General features: G+C 41.3%; 1 protein-coding gene across 3 annotated transcripts in view; it reads left to right on the top strand.

Annotated features, from left to right (window-relative positions):
* LOC134860929 (rho GTPase-activating protein 6-like) overlaps positions 1–23,495 on the top strand; it is a 52,682-nt gene extending 29,187 nt beyond the window's left edge. For 2 of the 3 annotated variants that reach the window (XM_063877807.1, XM_063877809.1), the window contains exons 2-14: positions 9,545–9,704; positions 12,625–12,696; positions 14,866–15,014; positions 15,115–15,243; positions 15,332–15,527; positions 15,620–15,675; positions 17,192–17,342; positions 17,426–17,574; positions 18,931–19,110; positions 19,842–19,933; positions 20,007–20,257; positions 20,428–20,511; positions 20,857–23,495. In XM_063877807.1, coding sequence (XP_063733877.1) covers positions 9,545–9,704; positions 12,625–12,696; positions 14,866–15,014; positions 15,115–15,243; positions 15,332–15,527; positions 15,620–15,675; positions 17,192–17,342; positions 17,426–17,574; positions 18,931–19,110; positions 19,842–19,933; positions 20,007–20,257; positions 20,428–20,511; positions 20,857–21,395 — 2,208 coding nt within the window. In that variant the 3' untranslated portion in view covers positions 21,396–23,495. The remainder of the gene's footprint in view (positions 1–9,544; positions 9,705–12,624; positions 12,697–14,865; positions 15,015–15,114; positions 15,244–15,331; positions 15,528–15,619; positions 15,676–17,191; positions 17,343–17,425; positions 17,575–18,930; positions 19,111–19,841; positions 19,934–20,006; positions 20,258–20,427; positions 20,512–20,856) is intronic. The other variant, XM_063877808.1, reaches the window with a different exon arrangement.
* The last annotated feature ends 154 nt before the right edge of the window (positions 23,496–23,649 follow it).

Genomic DNA, 23,649 nt, shown 5'->3' with positions numbered 1-23,649 from the left:
ACCACGGCTCTGCCTCCACTCTGTCATCTTCATCAGCAGCAGCATCATGCGGGTCCTGAGGAGCAGAGCAGCAGGTTATAATCCTCACTCATTAACTACCTCACAGGATTAACCACCAGGAGAGGGGGTAGGGGGGATCTGGCACCCGTGTGGAAAATAAAGAGTCTTATGGAGACTTTGGTCTGATCCCGCTGTGTTAAATGGACACGGTAGAGGAAGCACAGAGAGAATGAGCATATGTTCTTACCACTGGGGTGAAAATAAACCAACTATTCTCTAATAGGATCAAGAATATAATCTTGCACACGCTTATATCCATGAAAAATAAGGACTGACGTGTTGAGTAAATGCACTCCCACTGGAAGAGCTACAAAGAAGGAGGACAGACCAGATGAAACAGCTGACGTTACGGCATCTGTTGGAGGAAACCTGAGCACCACGCAGGCACCAAGATAACACGCAAACTCTAGTCCAAGAATGCGCCTCTGAAATGTTTCAGTCAGAAGTCAGACTTATCTTAAAGGACAGTTGTAACCCAATTTCCTTTAGCAACGGACGTTTTCACTGAGGACATCTTCTTATGCAAGGAGGAGGTACTGCTCAGTACGTTGTTGTGAAATTCAAACGGAACATTTATAAATCACACTGTGTGAAATCAAGTTTGTAGTGAAATTCGTCAAGCAGAGAAAAATGTCCAAGAGACAGCAGCTGTTTTAGGAATGACAGATTAATGAAGCTTGGATTTATAAATTAATTGCCAGACATTCTTGAAGATTTGATGTGCTTCTCCAAAGACATTTGGAAACATTCTAACTTTAGTTGTTACACAAAGAAAAGAAAAAAGCTTCTCCCAACTTTTTCCGACGTCATAGCTGTCAAGTGTGTGTCTGGGCAACAGGAAGTAAGGGGACACAATGTCTGGGTCTCTTGGATAACTCTTAAAGGGGCTATAGTATGATAATTTCCAGGTTCATATTTGTATTTTTTTCCTCTACTGGGACGTGTCTCATGCTTTAATGTTCAAAAAGGTCTTTATTTTTCTCATACTCCCAGTACTGCAGCCCCTCTTTTCACCCTCTGTCTGAAACCAGAGCCCAGTCTGCTCTGATTGGTTAGCTGGCTGGCATTTCTTCTTGTCAGAAAGTTCTTAATGACTCAGGGGGTGTTTAGATATGAGGGGGAATTCGGGAACAATGACAGAAATGTCATGTATCCCAGTTGCTATGTAATTTGATTTCCCTTTTTACATCAGAGGCTAGATGTGTTACGGCTTTTTGGCACAGATGCCACTTTCTAATCTCTTAGTCTATCTGTTTAACATTCCAGGATTGATGGAGTGGTGCATTATTTCTCTGGGAGGGTTTTTATTGTGAAGCCTGTGCATGTGTGTGTGTATGTTTGTGTACCAGTGTGTGTCTGTGCCCGTTCTCACGGTACTGACATGTTAGAGTGCTCGGACTGCAAAAAGGGTTTGATGGGAAAGTCATTCCCGTGGGGCTACTTACACAACCATTTTGACTGATTGACAGATAAAGTGCACACACACACAAGCAACCAACGTTAATGGAGACATGCTGAATTCAGAAACTCTTTTCCATTACTGTAGCAGGGACGACTATCGATTGAATGAATGAAATAAATTGGCAACAGGTGTGAATGGATTTCTTTGTGTTTTACGGTAGTTAAGTGCATATTTCAGACAAACATGTTAATGGAATACAGACATTTTTCACTATTTTCTGACATTTTGTTGTCTTTTGTAATACTTACAGTATAAAGCAGTCACGATTTCGACAATTTTTAGACACAGCATGCATGTTTGGTCAATAAAAATGTCATATATTGCATGACATGGACACAGAGAAAAAAGGTTGTTATTTCCTGATTGAATAACGCCGAGTACCATCACTGAAAACCATTCTTCACGCAGCTTGAAATGTGGAATCAGAGTGTTCGAATCACTCCATAACCCAGACGGAGCCCTGGAGGATCTCACACACATGCAGTTCTGATTGCTCGGACCGACTTCACTGCTGCCGCCAGGCCACAATCAGTTCGTCTCAGTTCAAGCAACGCAATTTGCCCATTTATTTATGCTAAGACACTCATGATCCCCACCTTCCACACGCAACACCACTACAATGTTCCATGCAAGATTAGTAATGATTAACCAGCTTCATTAGTTCAGCTTGCTAGGCTGGTTAGAAGGAGAAAGGAGGAGAATTTATAGGCTTGCATACAGTTGAATAGGGCCTGATTTGTGTGTGTCCCCAACAAAAAAGGGGGATGAAATGCTGGAGGACATATTGGCCGAGGAGAAAGGACAACAGAGTATACTGTAGATATGGATAATGATGCAGAACTGTCGGGACATGTCATGGGTGCTATTTCCTCAAAAATATTGTTAAGCTAGCAAATGACAAAATCATGAAATAAGTTATTTTCGAAAAGGAGAAGTATATATTATATTACTTTTAATTTAACCCTAAAACAATCTACATAGATTCGGAAGGAGTTAAAACGCGATGGATAGAGTGTAGTTATCCAGTGTTTGCAGTCTGGCTACTACTGCACCATCCTAAGATATGTGAAGGTTTCCCAACAAACCTTGCAAGCAAATCAATGGTTTGCAAGGCAAAGTAGAATGGTTAACACAGCTTTACTCTACCACACACTGGTATTCCACATTAACAGAGGAATTAGCATTGTACCTTTGTGCTAAGTTAAGAGAGATATGTCACTTGTCTTTACAATAGCTTAATTTAAAGAAAATGACAAGTTTTTATGAAGCAGGAGCTGCCTTATATGGACATTAAATTTTATCACAGCCTCAAAAAAAGACATCCATCGGAGAGAGAATGTACTTTATATGCAATAAAAAGCAGTATATGCTGTTAAGAAGTTAACTTTTGCGACACCGAAATAGCAGTAGAAAAAGGTTAGTATCCTGTGCACAGACTTCAGTATTTAAGGTCAGTGTTGCAAACAGGAGTTTAATGTCTCCGACTTACACCCAGTCTGCCAATGACAGCTGACTAATTTTTGGATGTAGTCTAGGGTTAGCCTGCCATCCACAGAACGCTTTGGGCCAATACCACACACGCACAACCACGCACTACCTCAACTTGTGCTTCTACTATCCAGTGTGCTGTTGATAAAATTGCAGATTTTCTTTGCTTTTGCCGCTTATGTAACCATTACACAGGGTTCTTAGCCTCTGAGGTCGAAGCTAATTATTGCTGAAGGCCCTTTGTATTAATCTGTCTTTAAAATGTTTGATGTTGGCCCGAGCCTTTAGATGTGCCTGCCAACGATTGTGGGGAATATTTGCAGCACACACTCCTATTCTAGCCACTGAGCCAGGAAGCCCTCATTAAATGCAAAAGCAGACAAAAACAATACGCAGTGCAATACGATACCCTCACATTAGCGCGTGTGCTAATTTTCAAATCCTGCATATTATTAAAATTGGTTCTTTTTAAATGTAATGTTTAGTATATCCAACTAAGTAGAATAGTTCAAATGAAAGCATTGCATTATTGGAACAAGTTGTGTTATCAAGAGCTTCAAGTGTGGATTCAACACAAAGTTGTTTTGACAGTTACGCTCAGCCAAGTTTCTAATTGTGGTTCCTTTTAGAAAACTAGATAAATCGCCACTACACAATGTGCTGAAGTACATTGTTATTGTCATAATGTGATGAATAGATGAAAACGGAGGACAGATTGTTCTGTGCTGCATGCTGTTAAAAAAAAGAGCAAACTGGCTTACAGTTTTGTAACTTGGCTAATTTTCTGAGGGAGTGCATTTCTTTCTTTTTATGGAGGTTTATTTATTGCAGTATGCTCCCAAATACTCTTGGCCAGAGCAAATGCAACGTATGAAGCCATAATGTAAATATTGATTTAATTTCCAGACAGTATGTACCGTAAGCAAAAGTACTTATTGAACCCAGAACAGTTCCTCGATGGACTCCCTACCTTCCCTTTGTCATTTTAAGAGGCCCTATTCTGCTTTGTTGGTTCTCCCCTCTCCTATAGTGTGTAATAAAGGTTTTTGTGCATGTAAATGGTCTGCAAAGGCTAAAATCTCAAAATCCCCGTTGGAGTCCTTTGTTTACTTCAGTAACATAGTGACAAGCACTCCAATTAGCTAGCACATTGTACATGAAAGGCTAAAGGGTGGGACATCTCTAAACGGTTGAAACAGAGCCGCTCAGCTAACCAATCAGAATTAGCTTTGGTTTCAGACAGAGGGTAAAAAGAGGTGCTGCAGCACAGGCAGTATGAGAAAAATAAAGACATTTTTGAACATTAAAGCATGGAAATATGTCCCAGTAGGGTTAAAACCTACAATTTTGAACCTCCTACAGAGCACGGGGCCCCCTAAAATGCTAGCAAATGTCCAACAAAGTTGGCGTTTTCAGATGTTTAAAACCCTAAAATGCTTAACTCGGAAAGCTAGACGCAATTACACATTTTTTTTTACAGTGTTATGGATACAGAATTAATCTTATCAACATCACCATCTCTCATATACATGCATATACTGCAGACTCAAGCTGTTATGTCCAAACAACAGCAGCTGCCCCTTTTCTTAGCATCGGAATGGCTGGTATGATAATTGCATTTAGAACCATAACAGCTTATATTCTTCAACACTCCATCTGCACGCCCTGCCATCGAGGAGGATGACAACCTCACATTTTAGCCTGATAACGCCAAAATACTTTTGCATAGGGTTGTGTTACGTGTGGGGGTCTGTAATCCGGTGGTTATTTCCCCCTCAGGCAGCGTGAGGGACAACCCAAAACAGGTGAAGCCTATTAATTGTTTGTGTGTGACAGATACACGTACAAACATGCACACACCAACAGCACTGACTGACAAGTGAGGGTGGTCACTAATTACAAGCAGATGTAAACCTTGAGGAGGTTCCAGGTCAAAGACAGCAATCTATTACATGCATGTATGAAGCCAACCTGTAAAACACACACCAAAAAAAAAAAAATACTAGTGCATTCCTCTGGCTCAGCGTTGTGGCGCAGAAACTCGGCTCAAGGGTCATTAAAAGCCAGCTGCAACACAAATGGGTAAGAAAACAAACCAAAAGTGCGATGAGAAGAACGTAGGAATGTTCTCTCAGTGTCTGTATTCGCCATAAGTGATATCTTCCTGGGCCTCTGATACCTTCCTGAAATACGACTACACACGTCATTCTTGTAGTGGTTTATACCAAGCCAGCTGGCATGATTTTTGCCTTTACAGATTTGTGAGTCATATGCTGTGTTTTCATACCATTGGCAGATCAGTACAACCACAAATGTGGACTTCTTGGTAGCAATAGAGGTCGAACAAGTACATGATCACGACTGGTGGAACTACATGAAAAGCTAGGGGATCACCAAGGTAAATCTGTCTGATGTCTAAATTTCATGGCAATACATGTAAAACTTGTTGAGATACTTCAATCTGCAAGGTGATATACTGAGTGATTTTACATTGATTTAGCCATGAGCTGTAGACTGAACAGTATGCATGTTGCAGACATATACAATGGCAGCCTATGGTAACGTGTATTGCCTGACCTCCCGAGTACTGAAGGAGAAAGTCAAAGGATCCATCACATTCACACAGTTAAAAGCTGTTACCGTAAATCAGAACAAAATCAAGGCTCACCAAGAAACTGAATATCTTACATTCACGTTTGGGGCATTTGTCATTATTTAAGGTCAAACCTAATTGTAGTATTGGAGGATTTACACCCTGTTTGTGCTCAAACCAGTGGATTAAAAGCTTTAGAACAGATTATCTTGTTCAGGAAAAGAGGCTTTGTAGCATTGTCTCAATTTACAGCTGCCCTGGGTATTTCCAGAAGCAATTGGAGGCAGTGTGTGCATGCATATATTTCTCTGTAGAGGTGGGCCTGTTTTTCGCCTCCCAGTCACGTTGTCGACGCACTGCGACGCCTCCCCAGGCTAACAATGTTCATTGATGTCTCTAGCATATGGAATATCGAGCGGGAAAAGAGTGTTTTAAATTGGCTGCATTATACCACGGTGTTGTCAATAAGTCATTAAGGACATTAGATCCATAGAGGACCTTCATGTCAATTGGTTGGTTCTTCATACATGGTGTGTTGTATAACTGTTGTTCACCATCATGCTGACATTACTAAAATTAAATTCTAAATGAGTCACAAAGTGCATCACAGCATGTGTCACACTGCCAGTGTGTGTGTGTGTGTGTGTGTGTGTGTGTGTGTGTGTGTGTGTGTGTGTGTGTGCGCGCCAGGTGAGTTACCATAGTAATATTTCTCTCACTTCCTGGCCCTTTTGATTTTCTGTGTCTGAGTTGCCACAGAAACTGACATATTCCTCTCCCGGTGGCTTTTGCACCATTATGCCTTTGTCTAAAATAGAACAGAAACCACATGCTTTGGTGCGCGGTGTGTCCAAATGGCATTAATCATCTAACTGTGTGGTAGCAGCCCAGTCAGAGAAGTCATGAATCTTTCCAGTGTGACTCCTGTCATGTGAAACAGTTAAACAACAAGTGCCGAAAACCATAGTTCATACAAGATTTGCCCTTATTCAGGCTATAAAATATAAAAAAGGTTATGATTTATTCATTTACTTGCATCACGGTGTCACTTTTCACACACTTAATATTATTATTTATTCTATTTCTTCTTGCACTATTTTATTTTTTATTTCTTTTTGCACTATTTTATTTTTATTTCTTTTTGCACTTTTTTATTTGTATTTTCTTTATTTTTCTTCTTTTACTCTTTTTATTTCTATTTCTTTTTGCACTATTTTTACCTCAGGTATTGAGTCATTTTGGAGGAGCCTGAGACTTAAGATGTTTAATTGAAAGCGAATCTGCTCTGTAGCTTTCGTGCATATGGCAATAAACCCTTTTAATTGTGATGTTTCGCAAGCTGTTTGCTTTGATAAACACTTGAATCAGTCTTTGCAATTTTTTACCCGACGTGTCTAATCGTTATTTTTCTCTCCTCTCTGCAAAGCATATTCATGATTTATCGCGGTTGATTCCCGCTGATGCTAAACTGCATTACGTGTAGCAAACTGGCAGTAAATTCCATTTATTAAAGTTGTGATTATCTGATTGGATCTGCTGAGCTGTTCCAGCAAACAACATTTGTGGGGGGTGCGATGGCTCTAATAAATACAGAGGGAAACAAATGATGGCCGTTGTGTGAAGGCATAGCAACCAGCTCTATTTTGGAGACAAACATTAGGAGTTAAAGGATTGTGACAGGGGCTGCATGGCAGATTTGTCTCTATACAGGCTATTCAAACAGTGTTACATCTCACTAAGCGTGCACGTCACACCGAGGGCTGCCTTAATGAATGTTTTGCTTCCAGAGGTATTTATTGTTACGGTACAGTTTGAGCAGTCAATGTGAGCAGTGGTTGAATGAATGGACAGATTTTAAATGGGATTTTTGGCGTGATCTCATTACCTTCATTGGGTCTGAGTTTAACACCAGAATGCTAATGTCATCCATGCTTATTACCCCCAGTGATGGCAACGAGCTGATTAGCATTTAGACACAGCCGAGAGTGAGGAAACCACCATTTGAGTACATGACTGTTTGTGACGGGATGTGTTTTCTTGCTGGGGAGGATGAGAAAAATCATAAAAGCCTTACACTTCAAATGTAGTTATTAATTAAGAATCAATGAATTAAAAAATCCTACATATCTAGGGTCAGCGATTTTGAAAGATAATAATTGAAACAGCTACCAAAACCTCTATTTTTACACTAACGTTGCTGCTGATTTCAATGTAAAAGCTACTTAATTGAACACAGAGAAAGTAGTCTGAATTAAAGCCAACAAAACATCACTAAACATTTTCTAATATGAACTTTTTCCTGAAAATTCATCACGGTGGTTGGAGATATGGTGTGTCTTAGGTGGCTTTAAACCATACATGACAAGGCAAGTGATATAACATCATTTAACAGGGATGTACTTTGTCAAAAGTTAAACTTGCGGGTTGGCTTTGGAACATTTGGCTGTGTAAATTTGTCCCGCAGGCGTTCAGCTCATTGTAGCAAGAGCCCAGCAGTGATGCCAGGATTTAGTCTGGCCCCCTTCGCTCTCCTGTCAGCATTCCTCGGGTTCACGCTTAAAGAAGTGAAGCTCATCCATCCCCTTCAGAAATCCTGCTGGGCAGAACCATCCAGACCAAGGAGAGGCCTCTTATTTAGGTTCTCCAACTGTTTGTCTTTGCTTTGGCCGTGTGTGTGTACGGGCATGTGTGTGCGCCCCCTCAAGCTGTGTGTGAGGTCAAGCGTCAGGGAAAAGGGTTTTCCTCAGCCAGCGATAAGGAATGGCATACACACAAACAGCTGGATGCAATGCTCTCTTGAAAAAGGGCACTGGACTCGTGACGCGTGCGCACACACACACACACACACACACACACACACACACACACACACACACACACACACACATACACACACACACACACACACACACACACACACACACACACACACACACACATACACACACACCTCTTCAGGTTGCCCATGTTCACATCTTGTTTTCTTCCCATGGCTGAATGCTGGCTTCAGTGCATCGACTGAGGGTCAAATAACAAGAGAGTTAACAGCGGGAGAAATGACTTCAAGAGATCGGGGCCAACTCACGAAGGGACACAAAGTCTTCAGTGTGTCAGACCGACCTATTTTGAATAAACATTACTCAAGTGGAAGCATGATGAAATTCATTTTTTTTCAAATTCTCTCAGAGCATATAAACACAGACACATTAGAGCACTCTTGTAAGCCCTCTGTCTGGATAAGGCATTATATAAATTGTCTCCTCTCCTTCTCTCCCCCCTTATTTCTTAACCTCTCCCTCTTCCTGACCTCCATAGATGCAGAGGAATGCATGACCAAAGATTCAGATGACTCAAATGTTCATCAAAGCCAAAGTGTTCTGTTTTTTTTACAGCAATTCATTGCAATTCCCTTCAGTTCAGTTCCACCTCGATCACAGATTAAGGAAAGCTGCAAAGTAAACCTGTACGTGGCTGGAAAAATGAGTGCCGTGACTCAGACTGCTTTCTATACGCTATGGTCCCATATGCTATGCATTCTTAACTCTGGTGTGGAAAGCATATTGCAATTCCATCAGTGCAAGGCCACTTCATGTCCTCACTTGCTCCTTTTTAGCTCTGCAAAAGCTGCCTTTGTCAATCTGTTTGTGTAGGCTACTTTAATCTTATGCAGTGAATGTTCTCATGTTTAAAACCAACATTTTGCACAGATCTTTCTTTATTTTTGATGGTTTTACTACAAGAATGTACTCCCAAGCTCATCGTCTATGAGAAACACATAAAAAAAAGTTAATTGAAAACTTTTTGGAAACTGAAGGAATGCAGAGGCCAAAGGTTTCCTCAGTTTCACATGCATCAAACCCAGGGAACCTTAATGTAATAAGGAAGATAAAATCTACTTTTGATTTATTCCGCTAACAATAATTTAACCTGTTCCTCCCCAGGGTGATTACACCTGGAGCAGCCTGTCGGGGCGGAGCGTGCGCCTGACGCCGGTTTCCATCCAGAGCCTGTCGGAGCTGGAGAGGGCAAAGCTGCAGGAAGTAGCCTACACCCGTTTACACCAGGACTATGACTTGGGATGCCAGATAACCATGCCAAAAGGTGGGAGCATGTGTGTGTTTTTTTTGTTGAGTTAAACAGTTATATAATCTTTACGTGTGTTTGTTCCGGATGGGTGGGATTTACTGCTTCAACATACCTAACATAGCATTGGTTTTTCAAGACCCGGACGTTTATGTTAACTGTGACAGAACACATCTGACTCCGGAACTGTTGCAAACGCTCCTCATTTGATATTCTTGACCCGGGGTTTGGTGTGTAAGATTAAGCAGCCACTTTCCAGAGCCCCATAAAGTAGGAGCCTCTGACCACATCCTGCTCAAGTGTGTTTAAGGGAACTCATGTATGCTTTATGTTTGGGGAAGTTGTGACAACACATGAATCTCGATGTAAACCCAACTTCACATCAGGATCAGGGGCTTCCTGTTTGACACCACTCTAAGTAACGACACGCGACTCCCTTTCCGCTGAGTGCAGTCATGTCAAGGCTATTAAACAGTCCTAAATGTTGCTAAACAGGCTGTATTTATCCTTGTGGCTCCATCGTAAAGCCAAACAACTATATTTTGGTTTTGTAAACCAGACCATTCTTTGAAAAAGGGTTTGGAAAATGACAAAATGGGACACATTAATCCAGAAATAGCAGAAATGGGCAGAGTGCTGCACTGAAACTGGAAGAGATGGTCGTTTTCCAACTGGGCACGCCTATGCTAAAAATGTCAATGAATCAGAGTTTATCCATAGAAAGGAAATAAACATACTTCCACTCAATTTAAAACAAACACCATGGCAAGATATTCATAACCTTCATAATTCAGTTATCACTATGAATAATGCACCACATTTTTAAAGCATGATCGACTCATTTCTTGTTCCATATAATATGACTCAGACTTTTAATTGAATACTACAATAGTATTGAACTAGAAGCAGCAGGGCTAAACTATCCCGACTTTTCCTCTAGTTATATACAAATAATGTATCCCTTATTTGTCCATAATGCAACTAGGTTTCCCTTTCCTGGTGAATGCCCATGTTTTTTTTTTTCAACACTCCCAGCTTGTCTTAAGCCAACACTGAGATGACATCATCAGAGCCAGAACAGGTTTGAATAGTTCTCTCCATGATGAGTGGGACTTAATGCAAATATATAAAACCCCCACATTACTCATACCTATCTGGACGCACACATATGTTTTTCACATACAGTACGGGACCACTGTTTTCCTGTGCAAACATTTAGGGGGCGCTTGCTTTTTGTTTTAGCTCCAAATAGTAAAAAAGCGTTTCTTTCTGTCACAACCTTTTGGTTTTTGCACAAAGTAACTGAATATCTGTTTATGGACTCAAGTCATAGATGTCATATTAGACAAAAAGTGATTTTAACTCACTCTTGAATTGTTCTAATAGGCATAAGATTGGAAAAAACTCCATGAATGAAGCACAAAAATCAAAGATAAGAATAAAGTGTTGAAAAACCCCAGAAATATCATGTCATTTTTCCAATTTCCTGTGTTATTAATCAAATCATGACCCCGCCAGGTCTCTCTTGGACCCCTTTGGCCATCTTCTAACAGGTTGGGATCTACTGGTTTAGATAATCTGGCTTAAATGTTTTGAAATATTCGTCTGAACCCTTTTTTCGTGCCTGACCTGACTCTTTAATAGTTATCTCCAGACCTTAGCATTTACGTATGTTCAATAAAGTCTGATCATAATCGATGTAAATGATGTTTTGAACTAGAATTGTACCTACACTTTTAACAGTAGAGCTTGTTATTAAAACAGTCAGTCATACAGATGCACATTACACTGAGTAGCATTTTCCCCTGCACTGTATAGGAGTGCAGTGAGTGCCATAGCAGCGGTGGATTATCCAGGGCCTTGCATTCCAGCTGAAGGTTAAACCTCTCCCCACCATGATTTAAAACGTTCTTGTCTGTGTTGCTTATGAATTCCAGAGCCCCTAACGGCCGCCATGTGCTAGCTGGAGAAATATTTCAACTCGTGTGTGTTCAGTTTGCTTTTTTTCAGTCCAGGGGTCGTGTTTCTAGTGTTGTTCAAGATCAAAAAATACATTAGGGAGAGATAAAACTGAGAGACACAAAGAGGGATGGGTCGAGGCTGTGATGAGATGAAAAAGAAGGTTCCTCAGACACTTTCAAAACTGGTGGCGAATTGAAGTTTGGAGGTTCGGGGGATTTCCGTACGGCTTTGAGAGCCATCTGTCAAAAATCCAAACCATTTCCTATCCCTGCTTCTCTCCACCCTCATTCTCCATCACAACATCTGCTTTCCCTCTCCCATCTCACACCCCTTCTTCGCAGCCCCCTTTAAAGGACACGTAAGTCTCTCGTATATATACAGTGGCCATGAATCGATTCTTGAACAACAGCAGGGATGTTATTACACAAGATTGGGGAAACTGAACCTGCTGCCTTGAGTTGTTGGGGCTGGTTAACATTTTTCTGAATCCAACCAGTGACTCATTGGAAGGGAACATCTCAGGGTTCAAAGTGAGGTTGCTAAACCAGCACGTCAAAGTACTATGTATAAAAGGGGTTCGGATACATCAAAAAACAAGTGACCGAATGATGACATTAAAAGCTGCTGAGGTTTCACAAACTGACATCCTCAACTCTGAGACTTTAAAGGCGCCATGGTCTCCAGATTTCCCTTGTCATTAATCAGACACTTCTGGAGTCATTTGTCATGTTGACAGCTGACAAGTAGCTTTCCTCCTTTGGAGCCGGACACCTGGATGTTCACGTAGACACATGTTTGTGGGTGTAGATAAACAACAGTAGCGGTTTGATATGTTTCCAGTGAAATGGATTACAACAGATATTCCCCGTGGTTAATTTACGTCTGCATTCCTGAAATAAACTTATCAGATATAATCAGTTTCAGCAGATATGGAAACCATTTGTTTCACATGATTTATCGTTTCCCCCCCTCCCAGATGGACAGAAGAGGAAAAAGTCGCTGAGGAGGAAGTTGGACTCGCTTGCAAAAGAGAAGAGTAAAGACAAAGGTATGCCAATTCATTTTCTCTGTTGTTTTCCTGTCTGTTTGTCACAGTCGGTGAGACCGAGCGCCAGTCTGTGGTCTCCACCCCTCAGTCAGGTGAACAGCGAGGTTATGAAAACACTTTCTGTTTACCGGGCTTTGACAGTTTATATTTAGCTTAAGTGCAGGGACTCCTTGTAAGGGGCCTGGCTCTGTGAAGCAGTCACTCTTCTGCACTAAGCAAAGCACATTTGGCTGAAACAGAATCTAAGTCAAAGGAGTTGCATAGAGGAGCAGAAAGGCAAATGAATCAGGCCTTTTCTTGTCAAATTTGTGGTCTTTTTAGCATCAAAACACGTGGAAATGTCAAAATATGCAGATTTGTGCTTAGCGTGCTGAGTTTTTGCATTACTCGCTTCTATTATAGGTTATTTATATTACAAAGAACCACTTAAAAATCGGTATTCATACGTAGTTAATGGAAATAAACAAAAACTGTCACTCATTCACACAACTTTGCCAACTATTAACCAAAACTAATGACTTGTGGTTTATTCCTCATAATCAGTAATAGGAAAAGCATCCTTTATTCATATTTTGGAGCAATACGTGATTCAAATTCCACTTTTTCTCTGTGTTATCTTGGATTTTGCAACATGTCCTGCTCCTACTGAAGGCTATGAGAAACAGCTGTTGAGTTTTATATTGGAATGATGACGAGGCTGCTGCAGAATGTCGCAGCTGTGTTGTCTGAGAAGAAAAAGGCTCTGAACTCCAGTTTGATTATCATGAGACAAACAATCAGTGTTATTCCCAGAAAAATCTTTGTTTTAGGACTTTGAGTTCTTTATTTTTTTGTGTTTTAATCATGTCAGGGTGAAGCTGTGACTCCAGTTCTTTCCAAGTTTGTTGGGCTCTACCCCTCCAGATGGTCCAGATGTACCTATGGTCTAACCTGCCAAATGGATTTGAAATTTAATTTTCTCCAGAGGTCCTGCATTTCACTTTGAAGCAGGCTAATTTTGAGTGCTGGCTTCTTTGATGCAGCCACAGTAATCTGAGCTGTTGTGACCAGAACTCAATTATTGCAAATAATGTTTAATAAATGATCTGTGTCGAGTACTTTATGGGTGATTTTTACCTCAGCTACTATCAATTGCCAGTCAAAGTTAAAGAGGCCCTATTACTATTTAGTTATATACATATAGTTATATGCAAATGATAATAATATGTGACCCTTTAAGATTTACAAATTGGCCTCATGTAGGAAAATCATTATATCCAACTTTATGTATGGTAAAAAAAAAAGTATGTGATGTAATTTATAACCATCTAGGTATTATTAACACACTACATGAACATGAATAAGAAATGATCATAAAAAAACTGATGCTGCAGGCCTGGGAAATGTAGATTTATGAAAATCTGACATGCGGTCTGGCTGTGTTTGCAACCCAGATTGTGTATGCGTGCATGTGTGTGTTAGTTTGTTACATAAGCTTTGCTAACGCTGTGAGGCTGCAGAGCAAATTGGTTGTGTCACAGTGTTAGTGGTCATGTTGTTCCTGAACACAGCCCTCCACTTGTGGTTGCGGAATGCATTTCGCTTTCTCTCCCTCTGTTTTCCTTTTTGCCTCTTTTCCCCACACACTCACACATCTACTGAACAGCTGGACTGTTTCTCACTTGTTGGCTCTGGCTTTGGGATTCTGTATTATGGAATATATAGCCGGTATGACATAATTTCTCCCATGCATCCCTCAGCAGTACACACATTTGCACAAGTCCAAAGTTAATTGGTTTGGTTTTGCTTCACCAGATTTTGTATATAAACTCTGAGTTTAGAATACATCTGTTCTTTCCGTAACAAACTAGAACAAAGATGAATGATGCATATGTGTCAGTGCTGTGAAGCTTGTGGGTTACAGTAATTAACATTGTGATATTTTGGTCAAAGCGAGTTAGTGGTCTGTTACAACCAGATGTGCTTTGCTTGCTTTCTTCCTGTGATGCCTTATTTTGGAAAACAGATGTAGTGCAGCAGTGATACAAGAGTTTTAACTGGCATAGTAAAAGTGTGGGGAGCTTTTTATCTCGTGTTTGATGATACAAGTTCTCAGAGTCTACAAGCTATTTTTGGAAGTTGCTTTTTCTTCTTGCTAGTTAAATAATCTTTTCTCTTTCCTCCACCCAGAATGCCTACCCCAGGCCTTCAGTATAGTGCTCTCCCAAGTCATCGCTAATGACAGAACGCAAAGGCAGCGCCAGGACGGATATCGTCAGGACCATCTACATCGCGAGGAGCACAAGGACTCCTCTGACCTCGTCTCGTCCATTTTACAGGTCTTAAGTTTATGGACAAATGTAACCTTATTGAACCAGAGAGACTAAGACAAATCGTCCCATTTGTATATATTTAACTCTTGGATGATGTATCCTGCAGTTTGCCACCAAGCGGCCGTCCACCAAGGAGTTATCCAGCAGTAACTCGTCTTTGAGTTCTACATCAGAAACAGCCAATGAGTCAACGTCACCCAACACGCCCGAGGCTCCTCCACGAGCACGCAGGAGGGTGAGGCAGCATAATAATGAATCCCAATCTAAACTAAATACAGATGTTTGATGAACCTGTCTAAATTTAATTCACAATTGACCTCCAGGGAGCCATGTCAGTGGACTCGATCACAGACCTGGACGACAACCAGTCCCGGCTGCTCGAGGCGCTGCAGCTGTCTCTGCCGGCCGAAACCCCAAGCAAGAAAGAGAAGCACCGGGACAAAAGGCTGAGCCTCAATCCCATCTACCGGCAGGTTCCCCGGGTAGTGGACAGCTGCTGTCAGCACATCGAGAAATATGGTGAGCAACTCTTTCACCCTGTCCCCAACATATCTGCTATTGTTCCTGCAGCAGGTGCTAGAGACAGATAGTGTTTGTCCTTCTCCTCTCAGGTCTGCAGACTGTGGGGATCTTTCGCGTGGGAAGCTCTAAGAAGAGAGTTCGACAGGTGAGTGTTTACAGACACTCAAAAAAGGTGTTCAGTTGGGTTCCTAGGAATAACTCAAAGGCTATTTTTAAAGATAGTATAATTCTTTTTTTGTGCAACATGAGAATCAGCAGCAAAAGAAAAACATATTTTCTAAGAAGAAGTTCTGTGATAATCAAAAAGCTGTTGTGTTATCCGTGGTGGCAAAGCAAACTCATATTTAACAGGTCTTGTCATTATGCACTATTTTTTATCCAAGCTACACATTATTGCAATAACTTATTCCAATACATACTCCTACACATTTCATTATCCATCGCCTTTGCCTCTGGTAAATACCCAGCAAAAGAATACGTAAATCAGGGTTAAGCTTCGCAGGTCAGTCAGTGTGGGCAGCAACATTTTCACATCATCATTTCCGTTACATGTTTTTATAACACTGTTTTCGACTTAGAATCAACTAGGAACACTTCGTCTTTTGTTTATTACGTTCATTAATGGGAAAGCACTTTTTGTAGGAGAGGATATCTTGAATTTGCACACATGCTGGAAGATCTATGACAGAACGGACAATTATCTTTCTAAAAAACTGTGCTTTTAATGATACTCGGAAATTACATTTGCCAAGAAATTTAACTTCTAAACAATTGTTTGGAAGTCAATCAGCAGATATCTTGACTATAACAATATTGAAAATAGCTTGAAACATGACCACACAAGACTCTGTCGAGAACTCAATCTGATAAGGATGTAAAACTACCGTATCTCACCCCCATGAGAAATACAATTCAATTACTCAACAGAGTAATATGAACTATTTCCCAGTAAGGCTACCCACCCTTGACCAGCGATAAGCCCCACCCCCTGAGTTATAGTTGTTACACTTTTCAAGCTCTTTGTTCTTTCCTTAAATCTTAGTCATTTTCAAAACATAAATCATGGATTTTTTACAGAGGTACACAAAAGCAGGTCTCTAATTTCCAGCCAGTAACTGTGGATTTTGTCAATTGAAATAACTGAGTGGCAAGCATGGTTTAGCGGAACTACAGGCTTTCTTTTTTTTATAACTTTTTTTTATAATTAATTAATGTTTTTGTTTGAAAACACAATATTGTTTCAAGAGAATGGGTCATTATGTAGAAATTTACTGAAAAAAATCTGTAAAAAGAGAATGAAAATACAATTTTAAAATGATATTTTCTAAAACAAATGTAAAATATTATGAGTCACAAGTATAAAACATCCATTTTGCATTCTGCACTGATCCATTATCAACACATTACCACCATTGTCAGCCTACTGTGAAACAGGCACATTAGTCACTATGCTATGCAAAGAAGACAACCCCCTATATGTCCGTCATCATGGTTGACTATAGACTCATCCTCTGGAAGTCATCCAAAGGTCACATCGTAGAGATTAAGATGCAAACCGGTAAAGCTAGTCAACTGGAGAAAACCAACCGGAAATGTGTGTAAACTATAAGGTCCATTATATGTGGAGGAAGCTCCTGAATCTTAATCTCTTTTGTTTTCAGCTGCGTGAGGAGTTTGATCGAGCAATCGACGTGCAGCTGGATGAGGAGCAAAGTGTTCATGATGTAGCTGCTTTGTTGAAGGAGTTCCTCAGGGACATGCCCGACCCTCTTCTCACCAAGGAGCTCTACACGGCCTTCATCAACACCACATGTAAGTTTTATCCCCCGCTATCTGCTCTGTTCTGTTTGTCTTTTCCCAGATTTTAACCAAATTCATCCCAATCGGTGTTGCAGTGCTGGATCCAGATGAGCAGCACAATGTCACTCAGCTACTCATCTACCTGCTCCCAGCATGCAACAGCGACACACTCCACCGCCTCCTTGAGTTTCTGTCCACCGTGACCGACCACGCTCACGACCGGCTGGACAAGGACAGACAGGAGGTGAGCGCCAGTTTTTATCAGAGAAGATGAATATGATCAGGAAGCAGGAAGGAAAGAAAATTCCCAAAGACGTGATAGAAATCAGTTAGTGTGGCTGGTATGTACACATATTCTTTCATGCCTGTCGGGCCTGCAACACAACATTTGTCTGTATTCCAGTTTAAGGGAGTACTACTGGGTATGGGAAAAAAGTCCTAAAGGCCCACAAGGGATTCATTTCTTCCCAAATCACGGATTCATGCGTCAGGAGAGAATCTGTGAAGATTTGAATCCTACCATTCGTGCAATTGAGGGTGTGTGAGAAGCAGAGAGTGTGTTCTGGCATGTTTGAGCACTGTGTTTTGTTGTCTCAAACATCCATGTGTTTGTTTTATGCTCACCCGGGAAAAGGCACATGAATAGTTTTGGCTGCTCCCATCTCTCCTTTGGGATTGGGAGTGGAAAGGGAGGAAGCAAAAATATGAATTTGTCTTTAGAAAATAATATTTCAAATCTTGAAGGGCTTGTAACTATAGATAATAATTGTAGAACAGGATGTACACCATTACCCAACACTGGTAGAAACAGATTCAGCTGTCACACACCCCGACACCTTCAGTTTTAACAAACCCCATGTGCCGTTATCCATCTTTTGGAAGTGACAGAAACAGGGGAGGCGTGACAAGACAGAGTACACTGCAGAGGTGAGAAAAATGAAAGGATGTGGAAAGTTGGAAGAAGAAGAGTCAGGAGGGACGAAATGAAACTTCTCCAAGGACCCTGTTGTTGCAGCAAAACAGTGTGATGTCATTGGAGTTCTTTATACCTCCACGGAGCCACTAGCTGTCGACTCTCGATCTCATTGACTGATTCTGTGTGCTTCTCTCTGTCATGTCACTATCAGCTGCCTAACACTGTCATAAATAGCAAACTTATCCTCATTTAGGAAAGTTATTGCTCATTTGTCTTGTATTTATGTCCACGGGCATGTGTCAATTTCCCCTTACCACATGCATACAGTCTTTTCAAAATAAACTTGGTTAGGTTAAGGAAAATATTGCAGTTTGAGTTGAAAGAACTAAAGAACTAAAACTGTTTTAATAAAATACAGAAGAGGCTTTATTTAGATAGGAAGGACAGTAAACCAATTGCAGTGTACTAAAAAAAACCAGGATGTGCTACTGCTTCCAGTTTATTTGAAAGCCATCATACTTTTCTGCCTATTCTGACCCATAATCCTTTGCAGAGGGGTTGTATGAGGAAGAGTGTCAAAGTTCAAGGTGCAATGTTATGACTAAATCCAATCCTATGCATACTTGCAGTGATTTTTGCAAGGGAAAACCTGGGTTACATTGCTGCACTTTCTCCAAATTGCAGATCACAGGGAACAAGATGACGTCCCTGAACCTGGCCACCATCTTCGGCCCCAACCTGCTCCACAAGCAGAAGAACTCGGACAAAGAGTTCAGCGTACAGAGCTCCGCCCGCGCCGAGGAGAGCACGGCCGTCATCGCCGCGCTGCAGAGGATGATCGCCAGCTACCAGACCCTCTTCATGGTCAGTGACTGTGTGTTTCTCACTTCCTCTTCTGCTAAACACACATTCACTCAAGCACACTTTCCCTTTAGCATTCCCCTGCAGGCTTAGAGCGAGACAATCCCCCTCTGGCTTAGCATACAATGGTAGGGTCTTAGTTACAAATTTGCCCATTTTAATGGAGAGAAAGAAGAGTCAATAAAGGAAGTGAGATTAAACTTTCACCAGCCGACAGTAACGTCATTTGGCACAGATTACCGCCTCATCACCTGCTTTTGTTCCTTGGAGTCCCTGACACCGCAGACAGGCGGTTCAGGTCACGCCAGGTCCAAAACCTAAAACCGTGTTGTTTTGTAACCCTCCCATTGTGTTCCCTGAGGCTAAGATTCCTGCAGTAAAGCATTGGAGAACTATTAACGCGTATAGTGAGTCAGTGCTGATTTAGTAAAAACAGGCCTGTAAGCAACCCAAGTTCTAGAAATAACACTGAAATATCTTGTTTTCAAAGCATTTAGGATAAAAATACTTTGTAGACAGTTTGGGAAATGTTTTGATTTGGCATGAGCATAACATTCCCTAGAAATTGAGGTAACAAGCAGCAGAGATCTAGATTTTTTTGCAGTTGGAATCCTATTTTGTGTCTGATTTGTATTGAGTTTGAGTATTTTAAACTGCTTAAACGCTTAACTGTGTAGGTTATGAGCTAAAAGTGGAAGAACATTAACTCAACTCTGTCACCATCTTTTGTACAGGTGCCTCCTGATCTGCAAAATGAGGTTTTGATGAATCTGCTGGAGACAGATCCAGATGTGGTGGACTACCTTCTGAGGCGAAAAGCATCACAGTGAGTTCCACATAAGGAAACACATGAGCTGTTTCCCCCTCTGCTGGATTTTCATCCTTATTTTCCTCCCCAGGAGTCCCGACTTGCTGCAGTCGGAGGATCCCTTCACCCTGAGCGAGCGCCATTCCTCCAGCGACTCCAACAAGGTGTCCAGTGGGGAGGTGTCCCCTTACGACAACAACTCCCCGATCATGAGTGAGCGGAGAGGAGAGCAGGGCAGCCCGGGCAGCGAGCCGCTCTTCCGTGTCCCAGAACAGTACAGTGTGGGGGGGCAGGTGGCCGGCTGGAGCACAGAGTCTGTGGCGGACACTTGGGGAAGTAAAGGTGAGATGGATAATCGGATTTTCATATCCAAAATACTCCTCTGGCGTTAGATTTTTGGTGTTTGTTGGTGGGCATACATTAGAAATGTTACGAAGCAAGCGGTTCTTACTCTTTTTGCGTTGCTTTACAGAGCATGTAGAGTAATTTGACCTCTCTTCTGCTTCTCTCAGACGCTATATCAGAGGAGCATGCAAATATTTGGGGGACTTGGCATACTACGCTGAAACCAGCACTCAAAGAACAAGCGTACACAGGTAAACCGTTTGCAGTCAGTCCAGTTTCTGTAGTTGTTGATGAACTAGAAAGTGCCTGGCACCTGTCGCTGGATATTTACTCTCAGGGAGGGACCAAAGGCTGCAGGGCATTTCAAATCCAGAAGCAGCAGTGAGTGACGAAAGCTCTTACATCACTTCTGTGCATGTGAATTGTTGCTGGCTATCAGAAACCAGAGGCCCTATTATGCTTTTTGCCTTTTCCTGTAGTTTGTGTGCATATACATGGTCTGCAAAGGCTGAAATCCCAACGTTTATTTGCATAATTGTGCTGAAAATTATTGTGGTATGATTATTCCACTGATGTCGTCGATGGTCTGTGTCTAGGTTCCCATGGCAACATGTCAGAGGGGAGTTCACGCAGCTCGCAGGAAGGCCTCGACGGACTCCATGGCGATGGCAGGCAGCAGATGCCGCTGCACCGGACACAGACGGCGCCTGGCATCGCCGAGTGCCTGAGAACCCACCCCCCGGTAACCAGAGTGTGCACCAGCCCTCACATGCAGCTCAACGCCAAGCCCTCGTTGACGTCGCAACTCAAAAGCACTCAGGGTCACCATCGAGCAAGCGGACTCAACCCGACCCCTAGGCTTCACAACTCTGGTGACACACCTGGAGGTCTGAACGACTGCCGCTTTCCTCCCCCATATAACGCCCACCACCGACTGGCGGGTTCGCCTCAGCTCGCCCCGGTTCAGCAGCCCCCCCTGCAGCACGGGAAGCTGGGTGTGGCGCAGAGCACGACCTCGGACAGCCAGATGGTGCCGCAGAGCCCCGAGTGGCAGGACTGGCAGAGGGACCGCTGGCAGATCTGGCAGCTGCTGTCCTCGGACAACGCTGACGCTCTGCCTGAAACGCTGGTGTGATATCACAGCGTGAACTCGTCCAATGACAATCAATATTCACTTCATGTTTCAGCCAGCCTTCATCCACTCATGGATCCATGGATTTCCTCCTTCCCCTGGACCCTTCATGCTTCTCCTGCATCTAGCGCCATGGCGTTGTTGTTTACGTGTGCAGCTGCTGCCTTATACAGACTTTTACATCCAGAGAGCCACTAGTATTTCATTTTTTTAAATGGATGTTGCTTCTGTTCCTAGCCCAATATGTGTTGTCCATAATGACATCTTGAGTTGGCCACAAGAAATACCTCAAAAACAATCCTTTCACCATGACCATACTTTCTATTCAGCTTGAGTAAAGTCTTCATATCTCAATGGAGAACACTAGGAAACGTGTGTCTTTAGTTTCCATTCTTTTATACATTTTTTTCCACCATACAGACACTATGATATACCCATTAATATTTGCTGCTAAATGTAAATTTTCTGTGTGGGTATTGTTCAGCCAAACCTGTCTAAAAAGATCAAATGTTGGATTGCTTTACACATGATGTCGGATGTATATTACAAACATAAACAATATATATGTAAACCGACATGTTAAGTATAGAATTCGCCAAACTACTAAGAGAAAGTCTGCCCTTTAAATGGCTATATGTTGCCGTTTCTGTCTGTAACGTTGAATGTAGGATACTTTAACTGCTTAGCCTGATTATAAAGCACCGCTGCTTATCCGTGGTCTTGCCACTCGCTGCATGGCAGGAACAATGTGCCAAAATCCCTATTTTTTTTTTTACTTCAATGTTGATTTCAGAAAAATACTCAAAAGAATAAACAAGATAAAGGAAGATGAAGTGTAGTAGCCCATGTGTTTTTTTAAAGGACCTTATGTGTAAATAAATACAAGAATGTAATATTAAAAATAAGAGCTAAAGTTATGTTTGGATATCAGGTAAAGCCAAACAGTACTTAAGTCATTTTAAGACTTTTAAAAACACATCCGACAAAAGATTTATATTAAGTTGATGCACAAAATCCTATATTGCAAATTCTGTATAGCAAATGTCGTCTCCTACAATTGACTCTAATGTGTCATTCTGTCTAATTTGACCCAATCTAAAACAAAAACTACAATCCGGAAAGCCATTCCCAGTTGTAAATTCTAGTATGACTTTACACTGAAAATATGAGATCAAAAAACTATATATAAAAAAAGCAGCTCTACAATTTCAAACCACAATTTATAAAACCATTACAGTATGATGATATCAGTACCCTAAATCCACATAAAACACGGATCCAGGATATTAAACCGCTCATACACATTTTTTCTAGGAATTATTACGATTTAATGACTGCATGGTCCAACTAAAGTGCCAAAAATAGATACATTTGTCATTCTAATTCCAGCATTGTTGCTTATTCAGATGGGAAAACACATGTTCACCCACAATCAACCTGTCCGAATCCTCGTAATAAATTTCAGTCAAGTGGGTATTTGCTGGCAAATATTTCACATTGTCACGGTGTAATATTTGCGAATATGAACATTACATCTAGAGATACATGATGTATAATTGGACTTCTTCTTTGTGTATGTGACTGAGTATTCAATGAAAGAGAGCCACACAAGTGCATAAGTGTTGTGGTAAAGCTTATGGCTCCATCTATTGACAGACCGTGTGTATTAGCATATTGCTGCTTCCCACAATTCAATGGGATCCAGCCGTGCTCAGTTTAGACTGCTTGTGATTATAAGCACCTTTCTGTGTAAATGTGTGTGAGGAAAGAAAATGTGCCATAGTCTTGCTCTTGAAGATATTCTCCATGCATTGCTCAAGGTTTGTATTTTTTGTGGGTTTTTTTTTGTATGTTTCTGTTGTTGTAATATATAAATTCAATATAATGCGATTTTTATTAAAAGGAGAAAAAAAGACAGAAAAGTGGGGACTAATCTTAACGCTCCTCTCTTTGTCTTGTTGACCTCACTAAGAATTAGTGCTCTGGTGTTTATTGTGGATATTTTCGGTGGGGTTTACTGGGTCCAAGTTGTGTCTGGTAATTGCTTTTGTACCACGTGTCATCATCAATATGCTACAATGGAATTAAATATGATAAAGTTTACACCTGCTGTTGGACTCGATACTTGGGGAATAAATAAAACAATACTGTAAATAAACTGGAATAAATACTGTATACATCGCAGGTTTAACTAACTGGGTGGGTTTTTATCTGACATTAGGTGTCAAATCATATCATTACTTTTAGTGAAACATAA

This window comes from Eleginops maclovinus, chromosome 24, assembly GCF_036324505.1.
Source record: "Eleginops maclovinus isolate JMC-PN-2008 ecotype Puerto Natales chromosome 24, JC_Emac_rtc_rv5, whole genome shotgun sequence".
Classification (NCBI taxonomy): Eukaryota; Metazoa; Chordata; class Actinopteri; order Perciformes; family Eleginopidae; genus Eleginops; species Eleginops maclovinus.
This window is presented reverse-complemented; position numbering and strand designations above follow the sequence as displayed.